Raw genomic sequence first — 22,579 nt, forward strand, 5'->3', positions numbered from 1 at the left:
AGGTGTGAAGCACCTGTCTGCCATGCCAATGTGTCTGCCACTTCCTGGATACATGAAGCTGGGCGCAACAGCCATCCATCCAGGGGCTAATGTGAACACACCCACATACTCAAGCCTGTGGAAGACACTGCCATGGTCATCACGGTCATCAGTCCCAATAACTGCTGGACGTGTACCCTATGAGTGGATGACGCTTCTGCACATCGTGTCAGAGGGAGGGATCCAAATCTGCCCCAATGCCTTGGATTCTCTGTGTTGGCTCTAAGTGGCTTCAGTTCCTTTACATTCAGATATCCACTGTAGTCCATCAAAAGATGACACATCAGGGCAATAGTGCACCTGCAGCTGCCATGTAGAGGCACACTATCTCCCATTGAACACAAAGGTAAAACGTTACCACAGCCATGTGCTTGGTGAAGACACTTGGTGCAGTGGCAAGCCCAGTGAGCAGCACACAAACTGGTTGGTGTCAGCCCTCATCATACACAGAAGAAAATGTTGGTATTTCTGATGGATGCAATATCGAAATGCAAATCTTTCTGATACACCAGCCCAAACCACTCCTATTTCCCTCGGAACAGGAGAGGGGGTGCCAACATGACTCTCCTGAATTGCTTGAAGGGCGGATAATGAAAGCATTCACTTATCTTAGATCCAGGATCAGTCAAACCCCTCCATCCTTCTTTGGAATGGCAAAGTAACAGAAACAGAAGCCATTGTGAAGCCAAAGTGCTTCATAGCATTCTTCAATAGGAGGGTCCCTACTTCTTTCTAATGCACCAGTGATGGGGCATGACTTTGATGGAACACCCAGGAGGAAGGGTATCAAACTTGAACTTGTAACTCTTCTGTATGATGGAAAGGACTCACAAGTCCAAAGTGATATATGGCTGAGCTAGTAGAAAACATGTCAAAAAAGGTCTGAAGATGAAGTGGTAGACAGAAGGATGGAGAAAGAATTGCTTACTGTGGCTGTCCTGGAACAAGGTTGGTTGAAGTGGGATCAAAGCTGATGTTGATACTTTAGTGTCAACCCTGATACTCATAATTGGAGAGCCAGTGTGGTGTAGTGGTTAAGAGCGTGGGACTGGGACTCAGACGATCCGGGTTCTAGTCCCCGCTCAGCCATGGAGCCAACTGGGTGACTTTGGGCCAGTCACAGACTCTCAGCCCAACCTACCTCACAGGGTTGTTGTTGTGGGGATAAGATGGCGGAGGAGATGTAAGCTGCCTTGAGCCCTTTGTAGGAAAAAGGCAAGATATCAATCAATCAATCAATAAATAATTGTTCTTCTCCCCAGGAAGAGGCTTGGGATAAACTCATAGTTGTTCATCACCCCGGGAAGAGGCTTGGGATGTATGTCAACAGGTTTTAGGAACACCTTAGGTACCTGAACTGAGGGTCAGAGTGCTGGCCAAGCACAAACTTAGAAATAACATGGTAAGAAGTTGGCTGGACAACACCACGGTCTATATTTGATGTGGCAGTAGTGCAGACAATGGTGGGACAGATGTTACTGCACAGAGCAGCAACATTGAAATCAAATGCATTTGTACTGTGTATGGGTCTCTGCTCTGGGACAGGAGGAGCAGCCAGGAATACCCTCTGTTCTGTCTGAGAAACCATAATTGACCATGTAAATCAGTACCTATCTGTGGAGATGGGTATTGGATAGTGAGAATGATCTTGTTAAGATTCGTCCTGTGTGCCTCATTCCAATAGCACTGAGATGGTAGGTCCACCTCAAACACTTATTCCACTCTGAAAGTGGCAACCAAGCTCTATACCTGGAACAATCATATAACCTAGAGATATTCACTTTTCAACTTGAGGAGCAGTAGCCCAAGAACATGGAATCTGGAAAACCTTTCTGATCCAGAGCCTGGTGACTATAGTGATAAAGAGAACTGCCCTGGTGAGGAGTCATCCTCTGAAACTGTGCCAGGATCAGCAAGAGTCCTCTAATTTCACCCTCAGGTGTGGAGGTGATGAGCACAGGATCCTGCACAGGGTTGACTCTGAAAGTGATTTCTGTAAGTTCATTTGGGTGCAATATCAGCATCGGTGGAGGAGCTGGTTTGTCACAAGCTGGTATTTCACAACCCCCACAAACTGGCATGACAATGGTAGAGGATTGCATGTCTGCAGCATCCAGTTCTTTTACTTGCTGTTGCTGGACAACCAACTCTTTATGTGACTGCACTTGTTCACTGGAAATACAGTGTTAAAGGAAACTGAGGGAAGTTCTTCTGTGAAGAACGTAAGATAAGTAATGTGGATCAGATGAAGGTCCATTTGGCTCAGCATTCTGTTAACACAGTGGCCAGCCAGCTGTCCCAATGAGAAGTCCACCTGCAGAACATGAATGCAACAGCACCTCTCACCTACGTTCCCTGCAATTGGTATACGCAAGTGTACTGTCTCTGTTGACAGAGGAGACAGCAAATGGCCATCACAACTACTAGCCACTGACAGCCTTTCTCCGGGCATTTGACCAGTCCCATTTTAAAACCATCCAAATGTGCGGCTTTCTCTACATTTCAAGGTGGTAAATTCCATACTTTAATATGGTGTATGAAGAAGTGCTTCCATTAATGTGTCCTGAAGCTCTCACCAGTCACTCTCTCCACTATCTATAACATTTATTCTTACTCTCTGATTTCTGGTCTTTAGCCAGTTACTGATCCGTAAGACCTATTCTCTTATTCCATAACTTTTAAGTTTGCTTAGGAAATTTTGGTGAGGGACTTTATCAATGGCTTCTTAAAAGTCCATGTAGAAATGTCTACAGGATCAGCCCTGTCCAGATGTTCATTGACACTCTCCAAGAATTTTGAGGGACCTTTTTAATTTTCCATATTCTCACAATGTCTCCATTAAGGATTTCCAGCATTCACATTGCTCTGATCCTTCCCTTTTCTTTTGACCTGCTGTCCTTGAGGCCTGAACAAAAAGAATACTTCTAACTAAATCCTTTCATCTTTGTTTTCTATTGGGGAAGTTTCTGTAGGTTGTTTGATACTTAAAAATTAATCAGAAGCAAAGCTCACATTGCTGCTAAACTAGAGGTATAGTTTTCAGAAACAAATGTCATACTGGTCCGATACAACTCAATTTACAGCTATAAAAATTATGATAATTATGTCAGAATATGAACAGATATTCATTAAAATATAGTCAATAACATGGCCAGTGACATATCAGTTACTTATATCTATTAAGGTACACAAGACTGGCAAATGTAAATTAAGAAAAATAGCTAGTTATATGCATATTCATAAATATTGTGATTTTGACTCCAGTCTAAGTAGTTGCTAAATTGTAATGGATTCTGCATGGAATATTTTACTTTCTTCCTATAAAATGATCCAGCTTCTGATAAGAATATGAAACCAAAATGAATGCATCACTTCTTCCAGAAGTTGTGGGAAGTGATGGATGAAATCAAACACTTTTCATAATAAGCGTAATGAGTGCTTTAGCATATTGCAATTATTAACATTTTTTCTATTTGCCAATGTTATCATTCAATGGCAGCAATCTGAGTACCATATTCATGAGGGACTACAGTCAAGTAAATACTAAGAACAGGGATAGCTACACATACAACTTGTTCAATAGATGATGTTGAATGGGTGATGTTCATGAAAGCCATGTATTTGAGTTAAGGTTAATGAGCTGGCAGGGCATATTTAAGGCCATTCCCATTTTAAGAAGTAAACATTTGCAAATCTGGGGAAGGGTAGGCTAGGGAGAAATCAATAGCTAGTGGGGAGCTAGATGGTCACCAGAATGCTAGACTGGAAGGATCCTTGGTCAGATCCAACATGATCCTTCTTGTGTTCTTAACTGTACAGTATTCTCCATAACCATCTCCCAGCCCAAGTTGGCTTGGATCTAGTCTTCTACAAGAGAAAGACCACTCAGCCATAGGATAATTCTATCCTTTCTCTTCCCTACAGCCCACACTGCTCCCCCAAAGCCACTGCTGAGTATTGAGGGATCCCTTGTAATTGTATGGCATGGACTGGGAAAAGTTCAGTAGGAATGGGGAATTGGCAAGTAAGCAAGCAAGCAAGACAGGTACTGATACCTTGTATGAACCTTCCATCCCTGCAATGTAATAAATAAAAAATGATCAATGAATTGCAAGTAATAGAAAAGTAGTAGAGAAGATGCTCCCAGCTCTGTATATACCAATCTGCAGTTGAGCTGATTCAATAGGGGCTTCTTATCGGGAATGTTTCCTTTTTATCATTCAGTAGTCAAAACCTTCTCATTCTCTGGCTCATTTTTTTCTCACTGGAACAAGTAAGAAGGACATGGGGCTGTGGACTTTTGCCAGTACTGGGGAGCAGTATTCTCTACACTGGGAAAGGGTCTGGAATGCACAGGTCACAGCAATGTAGCTTTGGTTATAACCCAACCTCAAGTATAACTGTAATGAAAAAACCTAGTGTTTCTCTTTTCACTGTGTGTATCAGTAAATACATTTTCTTTCCTTTCTTCTTGGGTGACTGCTAAGTCATTCCCAGGAAGTCTTAACTTTCAATAGCTGGGATTCAATGGAGTCACATTGTGTGCAAATCACATAGGCTGTGTTGTACATGGAATAATTTCCACCATTGGAGTGCAGAGGGGATGATTTCCCACCTCGCAAGGTGCCCCTGCTCCCTCAACATTTGCTCTTGGAGAGTTGGGGAACCTTCCAGGACTAATTCCACGGGGCTGCAACTGGGAGGGGAAACTTCCATTGTGCTAGTGTTTGCATCATGTTGGCATTCTTCCATAGATTATGTGTGCAAATGTGAAAATTAAGATCCATAATTCAACATGTAGTTCCACAGACGTGCTGCTGACCTGCAACAAATAAACAAAGCTCATGAATATGAATTTCAAAATAATCATTTAATAATATTGTTTTAATCATAATTTTAGGCCAAAAGAGAGGGTGCTGTAAGTTTGCAGTAAAGAGTTACATACACTGATAACATAAACCTTTATGCAGAAATTCAGAAACAGTGAGAAATAGTAACAGTAAGACAAATATGTATCCTAACGTTTTATTGGTAACAAGATCTCTGCATAACCAAAGCATTAGTGGAAGGCATACTGTGGGATGGTGGAATCTGCTTTGATCTTTATTAGTATTTTGAAGCCTACCAGTCAGAACCAAATACAAAATTGTGCATACTACACAGACATGAAGAATAGGCTGCCTCAGTGCAGGAATTTGTTTTGGAGTCAGAGTTGAGCTTAGTCTTTTTATACACATAAAAATCACTCATGGTTCCCTGCCCACCAGCTTTCTTCATACCAGCAGCCTAATTTAGGGCATGAGGAGACTATTATTGCTGAACTATTGGGGAGAGAAAGTTTTGCCAATGTATTGCAAATCAGATCTACCAGATTATGACCTCATAATCTACCCTCTTCCTTTCCTGTGTAGACAGTGAATTAGGTAACACCCATAATGATCTGTTAATTTTCGTTCTTTTGAGTTTGCCTATCTGGCGGTTGAACAGCTTGCAATGGTAAGATCATGTATTTTTATTAATGGTTCAGAATATATATGTGTATAAACTATGCCTGCCAAGATGGCAGTTTACCCATGGCTGTTTTAGTATTGTAAACCTAAGGGGAAAGAAGAGGACAGGTAATCCAAGGAAGGAATACCTGCTGTCACATGTTACAGTTTCTATCTAACATCTGCTGTTTGGACCAGCAGAGATCAGTGTGAAAATCAGCCCCAAACCCTGTAGCTTGTAGCAATCTCAGCTGAGTATAAATTAACACCATTTTGAAAATCTCTGAAAAGTTAGGGCTGCAACCCTGAAGAACCCTTAGCAAGGAAGTAAAAGTTACTAAAATGAATGGGACATATTCTCAATATACAGGTACACGGGCAAACTAATGCATTCACAAGGTAAACACATAAGTGGAATGTGTTGCTGTACTAGACATGGGTAGATATGGTTTTAAATTGTTTAGTTTGAAAGCAGCTTTTAGGAAATGCCAAGTCAATGGAAATCATAATAAATAAAAGCTGGTTTGTGCCTATTCACTTTTGAATGTTCTTAAAATATCAGTGAAATAAAAGCCTTTGGGAGATCTTTATATTCTCTTATCATTTGTTTCAGTGTTAGAATTCTTCAGTCAGTTTTGAGAACTTGATTTTGTTCAAATTAGTTTTTGTGTATTTTTGGTTTTAGCTAGAAAGCATCCCAATAATTAACAAGACTGCAATAAAAAGGCTGTGTTCTACAAAATTAGCAAAATTTGTAATAGTAGTAGTACTAGTGATAATAATATTGTTTGTTCATATTAGGTGAATGCTTAACCTTAGAAAGAAGAAACTGTAGACATGTTATTTCCTACTACAACCATGTTTTACACATTTACTGTTTGAAAAAGTAGTAACTATAGAAATAAGGTTATATAAACTGAAAAAATCTATTAGGTTTGACTATGAGAATGTACTCATGTATTTCCCCCAGTGCATCCCAGATATATGTAAGGTGAAGAACCCAGTGTGATCATATATTAATTTTAATACTTATGCTACTAACTCAAGCAATTCTGCTTCCAAAAAACAAAGGTAGGAAAAAAAGAACAAACAATTTTAGAGATTTCAGATGCTTTTTGTTAGGAGCCACTGGTATTTTGAAGTGAATAGCTGCATGCCATTTTTATCATATACATAATGTATTTAAATAAGTGCAAATATAGATACAGAGAATATCATGCAGATATTGATATTACCTAGTGACATGTAAGTTGTAGATGATATAAACAATTGTAAACATTCAAAGTATGTCATTTCTATACTCTCCTACTAATGCCTATGTATACCAATAGGTTTGTTAATATAATTTGCTAACATTTATTAGCACTTCATAATATATAGCCTGACAATGTTAATTTGTATGAGATTAGGTGCTGAATATGTGGAAGACACAAAAAGCAAGGACATTCTATCCATTTGCTTTCAAGAATGAAAACAAATATTGATGATGACAGTGTGTGCTGGACTCTTATAAAATTCAACAAGTCATTATTTTGATCTGAAGATTTCCCTAAAATTCTTCCCATATTTACTACAGAATTATCTGAATAGCTGAGCACAAAAAGGCAAGTAATGGAAAGCAAGCATTTCATTGGTTTTTGAATGCTTCATTTTATATTGTAGCGATTCACTGCAACTATGATTAAAGATCTGTTTCCCCAGAAGCTGTTTTTCAATGACACATTACAAAATATTGCATGGTTTGGTGATACCTTTTCATTTCTTCTTAAACAAGTGGGGTAAATTTAGCCTCCCTTTATCACAGCTGTTAAGGAAATCTAAAGGTATTGCACAAGAGACTGCACATGGCTGCCACTGCCCACTGACATTTTAACATAAAGCATGAATTAGTGTACATATTAAGAAGTCATATTTTCAAAATGGTTTAAGAAACATAATATATGCACAGCCTAATGTAAAACATTTTTCATATCTGTCAGAGAAGAAAACAATAAGAGGTTTGACATCTGGGATACGAATGCAACTTAATAATCCCATGTGTATCCTCCAGTCTGATATAGAATGTTGGAATGCCCATTTTAAATATTTCTTCTAGTGAGAAATTCAGAAATCAAATAGCTCAAACCTTACAAAAAGATTCGGAAACGTTAGTCTTTCTTTCTTGAGTTTTGCTTTTTTACAGATAGGAAATGATGGTCGGGAGGTGAAGAAACCTCTTCTTGGGACAGGGGCCCCATCAAAGGTGCGAGGGCTGCCGACCAAGCCCGCTCCCCGTCGCTCCCCTTTGCGACGCGTTTCTGCACCGTCGGTAGGTGAGGCTTTTGCATGCTCAAAGGCATCGCGTGCAGCGTTGTCCTCTGCAGACACGCTGAACCTTGCCGGACTTGGCATTTGGACGGATGCCCAGCAAGCCTCGATTTTAAAACTCCCATGAAAAAAAGTTCGACGAGCGTCGAAGTGGCGCAGCAGTCGCGCAGGAATCGGAAAAGAGCTGCCCGTGCTGAATGACCCCTTTGCCCGGTCAAGGCAGTCGCCTCGCCCCCGCGCCAGCCTTCGGCTGCACCCGGTCCGAGGGGAGGAGCCGGAGAGGCAGGACCCGCTCGAGCCCCTCTCCGTCTCGCTTCGGGGCGGAAGCGGGTCACTCTGGCACGAGAACGAGGAGCCGGTTGTCCGGCCAGGTAGCCAGCCGTGCCACCTGGAGCCGCGCGGACTCGCCTGTCGAACCGTCGGGACTCCTCTGCCCCGCACGCCCGCTTTGGCCCCGCCACATGCGCCTCGCCTGTGCGCCCGGGGCGCCCTGCTCCATCGTCTCTTTGGCGCCGGCACCTTTGCCCTACAGCGCCAGAGAAAGGGAGGAGGAGGAGGAAGGCGCCGGGATCCTGCGGAGCGGGGCAAAGCAGGCCTCCGGGCCGGCCCGCTTCCCAGACCCTTTTGGTCTTCCCTTGCAGCGCTCCCTGGCATTCCCGCGGCCACGTGTTACAGACCAGCCGCTTCCGGGCGCGTGCGCCAAAAGTTTTGCAGACAAAACAAAGCGGAGAACACTTTTGGGGCTATCTTCCGTTGGAGAGCGGCGGGCGAGAGGCCCGCAAATACTTTGAAATGGGATTGGGTGCCTCGGGTTCTTCTTTTTCGGGAAACCAATGGAGGACAGACCCCAGATTTCCCAGGCCTGGCTTCTGGAACCTGCGACGGCCCTTCCTGCCTAGCCATCTCTTATTCGAAAGTTCGTGAGGGTAATCTCCGAAAGACAGGCCTGCAGCCGGAGACAGTGTTACAGGGTGCCCCTCAAGAGCGGGAGCCCGCATTTTTTAAATTCGGGGACCCAAATTTCTGGGAGGCCAGATGCTCCGGGTCCGTGCCTGTGAGAACTTGCCGAAGCAAAAGTTCAGGCACCCAGTGCATCTGCTCCCCCCGGTTTGCTGACTTTTGGCCCCCCTGGTCTTCGCTCCCTTCGGGTCTCTCTGCCTATTTCTCTCTGAAATCAAAAGCCCTCGTCTCCGCTGCCCCTACATCCCTTTTTTCCAAATAAGCGTGCCCTTAGGCGGCAGTGCCGTTTAAAGACAGACTTCGGAGCCTCGGAAAAAGAGCGCATGCGAGTTGGTGCGTTTCTTGCCTCGTGGGACGAGCCTCGGACCCGCTCCGCACCTGGGCGCGCGCCCGTCTGCAGCCGGCTGGCTCAGCCGAGGGGCTCCACCCCGGCGTGCGCGCAGCGGGCGCCTGGGGGCGAGCGACGGGCTTTCCCGCGCTTGCCAACGTTGTTTTGGGGGAAGAGAGCTGGGGTGGGTGAGGGGCATGCCACAAACTTCACGGACCCGGGAGGGCATGTCGCTCTCGGGAGAGGAAGCACCGCGAGCCAAGTCGGAAAGGGCAGTTCTGGTACTGGTGGACAACAGACAGCCTCGGAAGGGGCTCCCAAGGGGTCCTTCCCGGTTCGAGCGCGCTCTTCGGGGCGAGGGGGCCGGAAAGGCGCCGGAGGTCGCCGCCCGTATCCCCGCCTGGCCCGGCTTTGCTCAGGTGGCGCGCTGGCCGCCGCTCGGGGTGAGAGAGCTGTGCGACGGGGAAGGGAGGGGGCGGCAGCGGAGCGCCAAGCTGCGCCGCTGGGCGTTTTTCTGCCGGCTCTGGCTGCAAATTGGAAGCCACACTGCAGTGATATTTTTTCCATCCTCCCAGCTTCGCTTTTATAGATGGAGAAATATTTATATTGCCTAGAAGGAACCGAAGGAAGACTTTGAAAAAGACAGAAAGGGGAGGGATTGCTGCTGGCGCTCTCGTTTCTTTTTAACTCCCAAGGCCTGAGCGGGGGAAGCGTTCCTAAAAGCAGTGACTGGCAGCGCTGTTTTCCATCTCCCTCTCTACGATGGGGGAAGGAAGGAAACTAGAGAATACTTCGGAGGGAATTTCGGGGCCCGTGTGAAGGGAAGGGGTGGCTGGCCGTCCCTCTCCAGCCTGCTCCGGGCAGGGGTGTAGCACCCGCTTGACCCCCCGAGCCGTCCCCTTTGCTTCCCCCCCCCCCCCCCGACGCGACTCTCGCAAGCGTCCTGCCTCAAACTCCCGCGGAAAAGGCGGGAGGGACGCTGGATGGCCAACCCCGAGCAAGCGCGCTTAGCCCGCCCCCGGCTGCCCGACTGCAGCAGGAGCGGCCGGGGGAAAGGCCGGCGCTATCCCGGTCCGCTCCGCTCCCCTAGTCGAAGGAGGGCGACGTGGGGGCGGCTTCGCCTGGAAGCGGCCGCGCGGCTGGCAGCTCCTCCCGCGTCCTCGGAGCGAGCGGCGGCACGAACCGCGCGCGGCGGAGACCTGCAGCAGCGTCGCCTCCAACGCGGCAGCAGCAACTCCTGCCTCCTCCTCCCCCCTCGCCCCCACGCCCGCCCGCCTGCCTGCCTCCCAAGCGCCTTCCTTTTACTTCGTGCCAGCGCCTCCTCTTCCCCCTCCTCCTCCTCTTCCTTCAACCTCTGAAGTCCCTGCGGGAGGCAAGTGCGTGTGGGGGGGAGCAAACGGGGCATCGGCGAGAGATGTTGGAGCGGCGGCGGCGGCAGCAACCGCTCCCTTGATTGTCTACCCCGGCGGCGGCGGCGAGCGGGCGGCGGCGGCGGGAGGCGACTCGTCTTCCCTCCCTCCCGCGATCACCTTCCAGCCGCTCCAGAGGCGCCACGGGTCGGCGCCGCAACCGGCAGCCGCGACCGCTTGCCGGCCCCTCGCTTCGGTGCGCGGCTCCTGCTCGCTCGCTCGCTCGCTCGCGGACATCCAGAGCGGAGCGGGGGCAGCCGCCCGCGGGGACGGCCCAGAGGCAGGCGCAGGGTTTCCAGGCGGCGGCAGCCACAAAGCGGCACCTTCCTCACTTTCTCTCCCTTGCGCGCTCCCCCCCTGCCAGGGCCAGACATGGAAGATGGATCGCCCTCGGCCAGCTGCTTTAGACGGTTTACCGAATGTTTCCTGAGCACAAGTAGGTAGCTTAACCTTTTGTTCTCCGTGCTTGCCTAGCGGGAGGGGAGAGGGCGCAGGAGCTGGAGGTAGGAGCGGTTCCATGGCGCGATATTTTGCCCGAGAGACCGGGGGGGGGGGTGGAGGGGTCGTCCCGAGCACCTTTTATTTTCCACGTAAAGCATGGGAGTCAGGATGGGGTGTGTGTGTGTTTTGCCTATCCACGGATGGAAGGGGATAACAAAGAAGGCGCGGCTCCTCGCCGGCTCTGCTGAAGACGGGGATTTAGATGGCAGGAAGGTGGATTTGAATTAAACTAGCAGAAAAAGTGGTAGCGTGCTCAAGTTGAGTAGATCTGCACCAACCTTCGTTTAGCAAAGGTCCTGGAATCCTTTTCTTTGGAGGCTTTTCTTGCAAAGCTGGATAGCATCTGTTAGGGATGCTTAAAGCTTAGGATGCCCGGCTTCAGAGCAAGTTTGCCCATTCATCATGTGGCAAGGAATACAGTATTTTCCTGGAGAAAAACACGCTTAAAGCAACACAATAGATCTTAGAACTTTTTCGAATCGAAAACCTAGAGAAGAGATAAAGCTCCAGAAAGATGAAAAAAGAACCCAGTCAAAACTGATAGAAGTATATCATTTGCTACCCTCTCTGAGCAATGGCATCCGCATTTACTTGCCCTGTTTTCTTTTGACTATCTCAAAGGGATTCGTGCATATTTGTGATGGGGAGGTAATTCAATGAAGGGAAGGGCTGTTCTTGCCAAAGTGACCAAAACTAGTGAAAAACACAAACACAAACTTGTGGAGATGTAAGATCTGGTAGTTAAAAATGAAAGAGGAGGAACCAGGATGGACAACAGAAGCTCAGAAAGGAAACTTCTTTGCAAACTTGATGGCAGTGAGATGACTGCACGTGGAAGCAGCCCCTTAATCCAAGAGCACTCCTGAGTGATTGGGACAGAGGCCAAAAAGGCGCATACACAGTTCATGCATACTAATTCACTAACCTTCTGCTGAAATGGACGAACATGTAGACACTCTCTACTTTGTACATCTATATTAACTGGTTATTTTAAACCATGTTAGTAATTGTGACAAAACTAGGATGTTACTGGCAGCTTAACTGGATTTTGCTGGCAGTTAAGAGGAAATGCAAAAGAGATGAGTGAGCTACTGAATGATTTTGTGTTGTGTTCATTTTCATCGTTGGACCATTACTAGTCATTTGAGCTTGTTACCAGTTTGTGTTGAGACGCAATGGCTTTTTAGACAAGTCTCCAACATGAAATATAAATGAAGCACCTACAGACCCTCTTCATCTTAAAGCTGGGCAAAATGTGTATTTGTTCTAACTGTACAAGTGACTACTAACCAACTTAGGGAAGCTGAGTATGGCAATAAAATTAGCTTGCTTCTGCCATTTCAGGCACATTGTGTATCGGTTTCTTCTTATCATGTCTGCATGAAATACATAGGAAGTATTGTAAATTGTTGGCCATGTAAACAGTTTTGAAGAAAGCATCCTAGCATGCACATTTATGATAAAGTTGCCAAAAGATGTGATGTGGGGTGGGCTTGTGAAGAAACGAACTAGGAGTTCTGAGGGGAGAAGAGCACAAGAAAAGCACAAAGCAAACCAATCAACAAACATGTGGAACCAAGCTTGGTAGTTGTATCATTAGATCTAGGGCTGGGTACAGTGGTATTGGGGAAGGAGAAGTCTTCTCTTTCACAGAAAAAGTTTCTATCCCTGACCACTTTTAAAAGCTTTTTTGTTCCTCTGACAGGAAGTTGCCCTAGCTGGGAAAAAAATAGCCAAAGGCAGGGTGGTGGCTGTGTGTGGAAGAAGCGCAGATGGGAATGAGCTCAGCTCCCCTGTTCTTGACAGTGCTATATTTTAAATGACGTGACTGGATTGTTGGGTATAAATACATCATGGCAAGTTGTAGTCTTACTCTCTAGCATTTAATTCTCTTTTAAGTCAGTGGAAATCTGCAATCACTGGTATGCTCTCAAGATACTGCACATTGAGCCTCTTGTTATGTTAAAAAACTGCTCAGTTTATTTCTTCTTGTTTCAGTGTCAGTTTTTCAGGCAAAATGGAAGTAGAGATTTAAAAGAACTACTAAAGGACATTCCATTAGTCAGTGGCAAATTCTATGGTGGAAATTTCTGGCTAGATGCACTAGATAAGCTGGCTCTTCCTTACATGTTCTTATGGGAGGTATATGCTTCCTCCAGGGGTGGAGAAGGTGTCTGTCAAAGGAGATGAAAGAGACAAACTGCAGATAAAAGGCAGAGAGAATGGGAAGCTCTATCTGGGGACAAAGATTTGGGTCTTGGAGTGTTTTATTGTGCCTCTACTTATGCTCAATCAGCATGTTTATAAATATTACAAAACGGCAAAATGTAAAAGGCTTCCACAGACTTTCTTTCAAAGGGAACTAGGCTTGGGTGAGTGAGTGGGGAAACCCTGGAGGGTCACCATTCAGCATATTCAGTAAGTTGTAGGTTCCATTATTTTCTTTCAATTCTTCCATCCCCCCTCCCTGCCATATTGCCAGATGTGTCATACAGGCATTACTGTTTGACTTGTTTTAGTGTTGCATCATGAATCACTCTGAGACCTGTGCTACAGACTTATTTAGAAATTAAATAAATGGGTGCAAATTTACCTATGATTGTATTCTTCAAGAAAACTGTATGGAGAATCTTGAGATGACTCTTTGTTCCACAAAGTGTAAGGGGAATATCAAATGATTTGCTTTGTGCTGTCATTATCTGGGCAAAACACACAGGCCCAGTTTATCATGACACGTGAACCTGGGACTCTGGTTTGCCTTCCTGCTGACAAAACAGAGTTCCTGTCCAGGGAAAAACAAGCAAGAATGCCTAGTTTGCATGTCACGGTGAACATCCTCAGGATAGAGCATACCTGGCTTGGCTTCCACTCCTGTTCTCAGTGGGGCTGATAGGGTAGCGTGTGCTAGCTCACTGCTTTGTTCAGACCAAAGAAGCCCGTGCTGTTGTAATGTGTGAACTATACCACAGTCTTCCCTTTGTCTGCAAAAAATGAAATCCCCATATTAAAACCTGAGCAACATTTCAGGTAAATTTTAAGGTAAACTTGGCTGGATTTACAATACAATTTCAATTCAGTTCCATAGACATTTAAATGTGATTGGCACATGTTCCTTTAAGTGTTGTAAAAACAGTCTGGGCTTAATTTGATGTCTAGCCATTACTTTTAAAAACACTTATGGAGATTTTAGAAGCTGGATTTTTGTCAAGGCATGATTAACTGGGAGAATGTTGAATCACACTTCTGATTTCAAGGAATGTTTCAAAATATGCCTGTTTTGAAAAGTTGGCATTTTTGGACATTAGAAAATCTCATTTATCTCTCACCATATGATATAATTATGCTCTAGTTTTTAATAATTTTGGCATTTGCAAAAAGCAAGCGAGTGAGAGAGATTCACTTGCTGCATTCACTATTTTGAATACAGTGTATGTGTATGTGCAGAAAGCTATCCTGGCTGTGATCCCATGAAGCTTCGGCATTTCTTTTTGCAGCTGGGCTTCATTATCTTGAAGTGAAAGCCCTTTTGCTGTACAACCATCGCTTGTTTCAGTGGGTGGTTTGGATGATATGACAGCCCACACTGTGGGGATGAGTTGCCTGGGGCCTCATGACGGGCGCAGCAGACGACTGGGCACAGTGGGTTACTGCTCCCCCCTCTCCCCCAGTCCTCCCTCAGGTATTGCAGGGGACATCTTGGGAGGACCTAGCCTTTCCCCCCCCTTTGGGCTCGTTATGGCACAGGTGTGCTTTACATGTTCTTTAAATGTTCTTTCTGCCCTCACATTGTGAAAGCCAGGTGTCGAGCTGGCTTTCACAACAGCCCTTTTGACAGGTATGAGCTGCTCCTCCAAGGTGCTCCAGTAGTAATTGCTTGGCAAGAGGGGTGAACAGTTTTTGGGGTTTTTTTTGGTTTTTGTTTGCCACTCCTGTCTAGCAGTTTGCTAGCAGCTGGGCTTGATCCATGCTGGGTTGTGTTGTCCAGGTTCAGACAACAAGACAACTTACTGTAGGTCAAAAGAACCCTTAGACGAAGGCATGGGTTGTCATTGTAGCATATAAGCCAAAAGCAAGCCAGCCTGACAAACCACCATGGCTTAGCACACCTAGTAAAATGAGTCTTGTCAGGAATGCAACTAGTAAAAGACTTCTCAGTAGTGATGATTGGTAGACCAGACCTTTTATGTGCAATGGGGCAGCTAGGGGAAATGTGAACTTAACTCCAATCCAATCCATGTTTTTGATTTCCATTGATCTCACACTTCTGTCCTCAGCTGCTGCCTCTTATCTTGAAGATTTTCATGGCATACAGAGAGTTGCAGCAGGAAAGAAGGTGTGAGAAAGTTCCATTCTGCAAGTTGAGTTCTGCTCATTGGCATAGGATTCTAATAATTAAAAATAAATGTTTAAAGGCAAATAACTTATGAAGCATGCAAATGTTTAAATCTCATGCAAATCATTTTAATTAAAGGATATAACTTTACTACAAGGAAAAAATCCTGTTGCATTCCCAATGAGATATCATATGTAATCTTTATTTGTATGAGAAAATGTTTCCTTGCAGGTTTTATAAATCTGCTCGTGCATGTCATTAAGGCAAAAGCAGAGATTATGGTTCTGCACACAGCTATTTGAACAAAGTTATGTTAGGATATTGGAATTATTAATTTGTTGGCATTTAAGTTGTAATCCTATGTATACTTACTTGGCCATGAGCCTCATTCTGTGCATCTTCTGGAAAAATTTACATAGGATCAGGCTGCAAAGCACTTCATATGTGTGTTAGATTGCACCTAATATGTAAAACATCTGGTCTTCTTTGTCTTTGTACAGAAATGCCTAGCCTTTCAGTAAAAACTAATCTTTATGTATTTAAAGTGCTAATGTTTAATATTATTTATATTGAAAGCTAAGCTGCACTCAAACTATGCATTCTTCTAGAATGGCATTTTTTCTGAAAATGCTCTTACTCTTTTCCATTCTGTGACATGTTAGCATTTATATCTTTGTTTCAAAGTGCCTGTTTAAAATGACTTAAACAGTAATCGTAGGAGTAACTGCTCTAAGAAGGAGCTGTGAAGGGGTGGGGGAAATGATGTTTTCCTTCCTGGACTAGATGGAAACTCTGGGAAATGTTGAAATGATGGAAGGCACAAAGAAGTGTTAGTTAGCATTTAAAATCAAGAGGACTGCTTTGCTAAGTGGGAAGTATTGCTCCCCAACTTTTGGTGCACCTTCTTCGGTGCTTTCCCCCACCTGACTTGTGCTTGTCAATTGTCCGCTCAGCAGTTGGTTGCTGGCAACCACACAAGCTAGCTAGCCCAGATGCTGGCTTGGCCTGTCTGTTGGCTTGTATGCTACCTGTCCACTTTGATGCTCCCTTTGCTCGTTGAAACATGCAAGAAAGTGCATCAGGCAAGGCTACGCATATCACACAGATGTAGCAGCACATTATGAGTATTGTTGCACAAATGTCTGTCATTGAAAAAAATGATGAAAGAATGGTGAACCAGTAATGTTTACCCCAAAGTGCCAGGTGGCCATCACCCATGGTGGCAAGAGGGAGATCAAAAAGTGTGGCAGGGTTATTGCTGAGTGGCTTGCAAGGTGATCCCTACAACCCATGGTGAAATCGCTTTTCTGGGTTCAGATGACATGTCAACTGCCCATGATAGATAGGTGTGCTTGAACTCAGGGAGAAAAACATATTTAAATGCCTCATAGGTGACCATCACAGTGGGATGGGTTTAGAGAACCTACAAGTGGATGATACCATGGGGATATCTTGTCCCTAGCTTCAGCTGTGAACCTTATTGGAGCAGACGTGCTTTCCGTTTGTGCAAGTTGCGCTCTGGATCCAGGTGATTTTCTTTTATATCTCCATTACTTTTTAAAGAGATCCAGTAGGTGATAGGTGTGGAAGAGAGAATCTAGTTCCGGGACTGAAAAAAGTTCCACACCCTTGCATTAGGCAGCAGTATGAACATAGGAAGCTTCCTTCAACTGAATCAAACCACTGTTTAGTTTAACTAGGGTTGGTTTACATGGATGGGCTGTTGTCATTTATGACTTCCCAGCCCTGCCTGGAGGGATTGAATCTGGGACCTTTTGGTATTTGCTCAGTCTCTGAACCTTTCATAATGAAAGGACCCCTAATCCCATGCATTTCTCTGCTAAAAACAAAATGACATGGGTAGGAATTCTACTGCGGGGAGAATTTATCGGTCTCATAGCCATTATGGTATCAAACCAAATGTTTTGAATAGTATTTCAATGAAATATTCTATCCGGCAGATTCCATGTATACTGTCTGACACTGCGGTGTTATTTTTAACAATTATGTAAGACATTAACATCTAAACTCTTTTTTATTTCTTTCACTGTAGGCCCCAAAAGGAATTGCAATCGTTTCTATCTTGAAAAGTTTCCTTTCAGGGTGATTACATGGAAGATACTAGCAAAAAGATACCTTTATTCTTATGTGTTCCTTATTGCTATATTTTTTAATTGAAGGCCTTTCATTATGCCTTTGAGTATGAAATGTAGCTTAGTGCTGATTATCTATTAATTGTAATACTGAGCTGATTTTACACAGACAAGCGTATTTTCTTCCGTACTACAGGTGAGAAAACATTTGTTTCTGTTCTCAGCTAATCATACTTACTCATTCAAGCTGGGAATGGTTGTTTGTTTTAATGATGGTTTATCTAGACCATGGGTCCTCAAACTACGGCTCGGGGGCCAGATCCGGCCTGTCATGCCTATTTATCCAGCCCGTCATGCTCATTTGGACCCACCGCGCGCCTGCCCGCTGCCACCCATCTCACCTGTGCATGGAGAGGCAGCGGTTTGCTTGCTCAGGAAAAATGATCTCCAAGTGATCAAGTCGCTGCCTCGTACGCCCGCCTTGCAGTGCGTGCCTGTCCCCGCCTTCCCTCGCTGCACCCACCAGCCCACACCTTGCCTCGCGCCCTACCCCTGCCTCAGTGTGTGCACCCCCGTGCACCGCCCCCGCCCCCTCGCCGGCCTGCTCGCCCCGCTGGCACCACCTTTCCAGCCCATGCCCAGCAGCGGCACCTTTCAGCTGGCCCCCTGGTGAAAAAGTTTGAGGACCCCTCATGAAGCACATTTTGAAGTTGGCTTGTTTGGACAAATTACAGTTAAAACCAGCCACAGCTTGTTCCAGTTCTGACATAGAAGCAACTCATAGCTGAGAATACTTACCTCTTCACAACCCTGCCTGAGGAGAAAAGTGGAGGCAGGCTACACGAAATCTTCCTATCACATACTGGGGGGCATGACAAATAGCCAGCCTTTCTCCCAACCTTGAAGATGGATAGGTGGGAGGGATGGTCGTGGCATTGCTTGGGAAACCCAGTTCCATAGTTGAGAGGAAGGCTGGGGATCGCTTGGCACCTGCATTGCTAAGGCAACACGACTTGGCTGTACAGGACCAAAATGGCACCTCCTGGTGGATATTCCTGGTGTCAGAGCAGGCAGGGCTGGGGGAGCTACATGGAGCATGTGTGGACTTACCTGCTTAAAGGCTTGTGAACCCCTTTAAGCAGAAGGACCTGGTCAGGGATATATAGGAATAGATGCTTCTTTTGCTATTGTGGCCCAAAGCTGCAAATGGCTTTGCAGGACACCAGAAATGCTGCAGCAACACTGGGTACAGAGTGATGGTCATAACCAAGGTATGTCAATTCAGGTAAAATGCCAAACTAGCAGATGGGTTTCTAATTTTTTTTTGTCAGGGAATTGTAAACAAAGTTTGATTGACTTAACATTAAACTATACCTAATCTTTCTTAAGCATGTTTGAGATATTAGCTCAATTCAGACATCAGAGCACTTTTTTAGTAGTTTGACATTTAGTATTACATGTTGTGGTGGTTGTTACTGGACTTATATGGCTATTCATCAGCTAATGTTGCCTAGGCAGCTTGCAAAATGAAACAAAGCAAAATATTTTAAATAAATCGGGTTTTAATATTTTTATTTGTATAATTGTTATATTTATGTATTTTGTTTTTGTTGTGAGCTGCCCCGAGGCTTTGTTGTGATGGGAGTGGCATAAAAATGTTTTAAATAAATAAATAAATAAATAAAACAAAAATGCAATATTATAATATAAAACAATAAAACACTACACAAACACTAAAGGCAGCAGAAAACCTTCCTTTCTAACCAAAAAAAATTGAATAATAGCTAGAAGGATCCTATAATTAAGAGGTTTGTCTACCTGAAAGTGTTTCAAAGCTGGAGTGGGAGGAAATATGCCTCTTTGCATCCCTTGGCTTATGGCTGACATTCTGTGGATGGAGGTCTTCGAGATCAGGGCTCCCATCTGTAGAGCATCAGTCCTTTACATTTCTTATTTTCTAGCATGTCCCTCACAAAAGTTTCATGCCAGTAGACAGTTCATCCACTCTGGGTAAAATGTTCATGGAGAGGGCAAACTGATGTAATGGAAGCCAAAGTGAGCTGTTCTTATTATGGGGTCCTCACTGCATGGTAATCATAATAGGCAATGAGTCACAATGCATTTTCATGTTGAAACCCAGGTCACTTCCTGGAGGGCAACTTATTTTTTATTTACAAACCTCCCTGACAACCCTATATTGTTCTGGGGTTGCTTGATGGTTGTCTCTGAACGTGGCAGAGCACATACATGATAAATTGTAGGGATCCGCTAGCAAGCTGTTTGGCAAGGGCAGCAAAACTTTGTCATTTTTCATGATCTTGCCCGTGTCACTGCACCTGACAGCCATGCCACTGATACTGGAAGTGGCACTTTGGAACAACCCACAGTTTGCCACTCTTTTGTTTGTTTTTGGCTCCAGAACTTTGCACAATTGTGTTAGCATCCTCCTGATCCTCATCATTTTGACCTAAGTGTGCTGGAGTATACTTGTGGTTGTATGTACTTAATAGGCTTCTCTCCTTTTTTGTTTCATCTGCCAAAGGGGATAGCAAACTGGACAGGGTAACAGAATGAAAAGGTAGTGCTGCCTATAGGCAAAGTTGAAAAGCATTGTTACTTTTGCTAAAGGGATGCTAACAGCAAAAGTAGGTGCACCAAAAGTGTATGTAAGATACTATTTTTCTTGATTAATTAATCTACACTTCTGCCCAACATCTTTTCAACACTCCCCTGGTCTCCAGCCACCCAAGAAAAGGGAAATATTAACTGTCTCCAATTCCTTGGAGTACTCACTGCTATGTTTCCTGCAGTTCCCAGTAGTTCCTTAAAAAAAAAGCCCTGAGAAAGTGTCAGCAAGGAATGGTGTGAATGGGGCTCCACCAAGAGTCAAGTGGAAGTTCCGTTGGTGCTAGTTCTGTCATCAGCCAAGTTTTCCTCCCTTCACACATTCAGGGAAGCAAATTGTTTCTTCACAAAACTTCTTTATCCACCAGAGGACACCCAGTGAATGAAACCCTCATGGAATGCATCCTTGTGCATGCACAGAGAGGTTTTACTGAACTCAATCCAAATAGCTACTTCTGGAAACCCTCCTTTTGAATACATCTGGACTTCTGAACAGCCCATTTGGAAGTTCCACCCTCATTCCCAACAGCTCCGTTCTATATGCCTCTCCTCTCCTTTCTTGACACAGCATCATGGAGTCAGGAGTTGTACCAGATTCATCTGACTCTGAGAACTCCTGTTCCATGCCCCCATCTGACACAGGTGCATCTTGGCTATTCTCAGAGCCTGAGTGCTTGGGGAGAGTGGCCCTGAGATAAGTAGTACTTCTACCATCTCAAATTCTTGAACCGCATGTTCCCAAGCTCCCTCCACCTCCTCCCCTTCATCCCCTGCCTTGGAGAACAGATTGACATGACCTGTGAGTGTGTGCCTTGGGCAACTGCTGCCCTCATTCCCAACAGGTTCCCCATTTACTCAATCCTGACACCTTTACTCTGACACCTTGTATTTTTAAAAAAACTGATGGGAATATTTTTTCAGTTTTTTGGACTGGGAAATATGTGGGAATGTAATGGCTGGGAAGTAAATGGAGGGTAAATTTGCAGACCTGTGGTGGTCAGTATTCCAAAAAGGAGCCCCCAAAAGGGTGGGACAGTATCTCTGCTTTCTGAAGAGGCTGGAGACTGGGGATGGAAATCAAGAGGATTACACTTCTGCCATTTTGTCACTCTCCTTTTGAAGCATCTACTTCTGCCACTTTCCCTCCTTTACCACCACTTTTCAGATAATTATTTTATTTATTTATTTATTTATTTATTAGAACATTTCTATGCCGCCCCTTGCCGAAGCCTCGGGGCGGCTTACAACACAATAAAATACAATAAAATACAAAAAGAACAATATAAAATTAAAATTAACAATATAAAATAAATAAAAAATATAAAATATAAAAGAAGTCGCCCTGGCCAGATAAAGAAGCAAATATTGTTAACAATTAAAATGACGCTTAAATAAAAAGGTCTTTGCCTGGTGCCGAAAAACAAATAACGACGGCGCTAGGCGGACCTCTCTGGGGAGCGCATTCCATAGATTGGGTGCCACCGCAGAGAAAGCCCTCCTCCGAGTACCTACCCTCCTAATTTCTTTCATGGAGGGTTCCCGGAGAAGGGCCTCTCCCGCAGATCTCAAGGGGCGGTCGGGCATATATGGATGTAAGCGTTCCTTCAGGTAACCAGAACCCAAGCCGTTTAGGGCTTTATAGGTCATAACCAACACCTTGAATTGAGCCCGGACTTCAACACCCTGTCCCTGTCAGCAGCCTGGCAGCTCTATTTTGAACCAATTGAAGTATCTGGACCGTCTTCAAGGGAAGCCCCACGTAAAGCGCATTACAGAAGTCAAGGCGGGAAGTCACCAGCGCGTGTGTCACCGTCACCAGGCAGTCGTACTCCAGGTAGGGGAGCAGCTGATTAATCAACCGAAGCTGAAGGAAAACGCTCCTCACCACCGCTGTCACCTGAGCTTCCAATGAAAGCTCCGGGTCGAGGAGTACTCCTAAGCTGCGGACCTTGTCCCTAAGAGGGAGTGCAACCCCATTCAGGGCCAGGTCAAATCCACCCTCTCCGAAGACCGATCCACCAACCAACAGGACCTCTGTCTTGTCTGGATTGAGCTTCAGTTTATTGGCCCTCATCCAGCCCATTACCTCGGCCAGGCACCGGTTCAGTACAGCCACTGCCTCACCTGGATTGGTGGAAAATGAGAGGTAGAGCTGGGTATCATCAGCATACTGATGGTTCCGCAGCCCACACCTCCTGATGACCTCTCCCAGTGGTTTCATGTAGATGTTAAACAGCAAAGGGGACAAAATGGATCCCTGCGGTACTCCATGGCATAGCTGCCATGGCGCAGAGCCATAGTCCCCCAGCACCACCTTCTGGAATCAGCTGTTGAGATAGGAGCGGAACCACTGCAAAGCAGTGCCTCCGACCCCCAATCCCGCTAGCCTATCCAGGAGGATACCATGGTTGATGGTATCGAAAGCTGCTGAGAGGTCCAGAAGAACCAACAGGGACGCACTCCCCCTGTCCTTCTCCCTGCACAGGTCATCGTAC

The 22,579-nt window shown here is 45.2% G+C and overlaps 1 protein-coding gene across 10 annotated transcripts in view; it reads left to right on the plus strand.

Moving 5' to 3' along the window:
- PDE10A (phosphodiesterase 10A) overlaps positions 1-22,579 on the plus strand; it is a 275,032-nt gene that overhangs the window by 115,607 nt on the left and 136,846 nt on the right. For 4 of the 10 annotated variants that reach the window (XM_044421363.1, XM_044421429.1, XM_044421367.1 and 1 more), the window contains exon 1: positions 10,894-10,968. The exons of the other annotated variants lie outside the window; for them this stretch is intronic. In XM_044421363.1, the coding sequence (XP_044277298.1) occupies positions 10,905-10,968 (64 nt within the window). In that variant the 5' untranslated portion in view covers positions 10,894-10,904. Of the gene's footprint in view, positions 1-10,893; positions 10,969-22,579 lie in introns of those variants that run through there. 10 annotated transcript variants of the gene reach the window in all.

The sequence above is a fragment of the Varanus komodoensis genome, unplaced genomic scaffold (genome assembly GCF_004798865.1).
Source record: "Varanus komodoensis strain SLA01 unplaced genomic scaffold, ASM479886v1 scaffold1, whole genome shotgun sequence".
NCBI classification, from domain to species: Eukaryota; Metazoa; Chordata; class Lepidosauria; order Squamata; family Varanidae; genus Varanus; species Varanus komodoensis.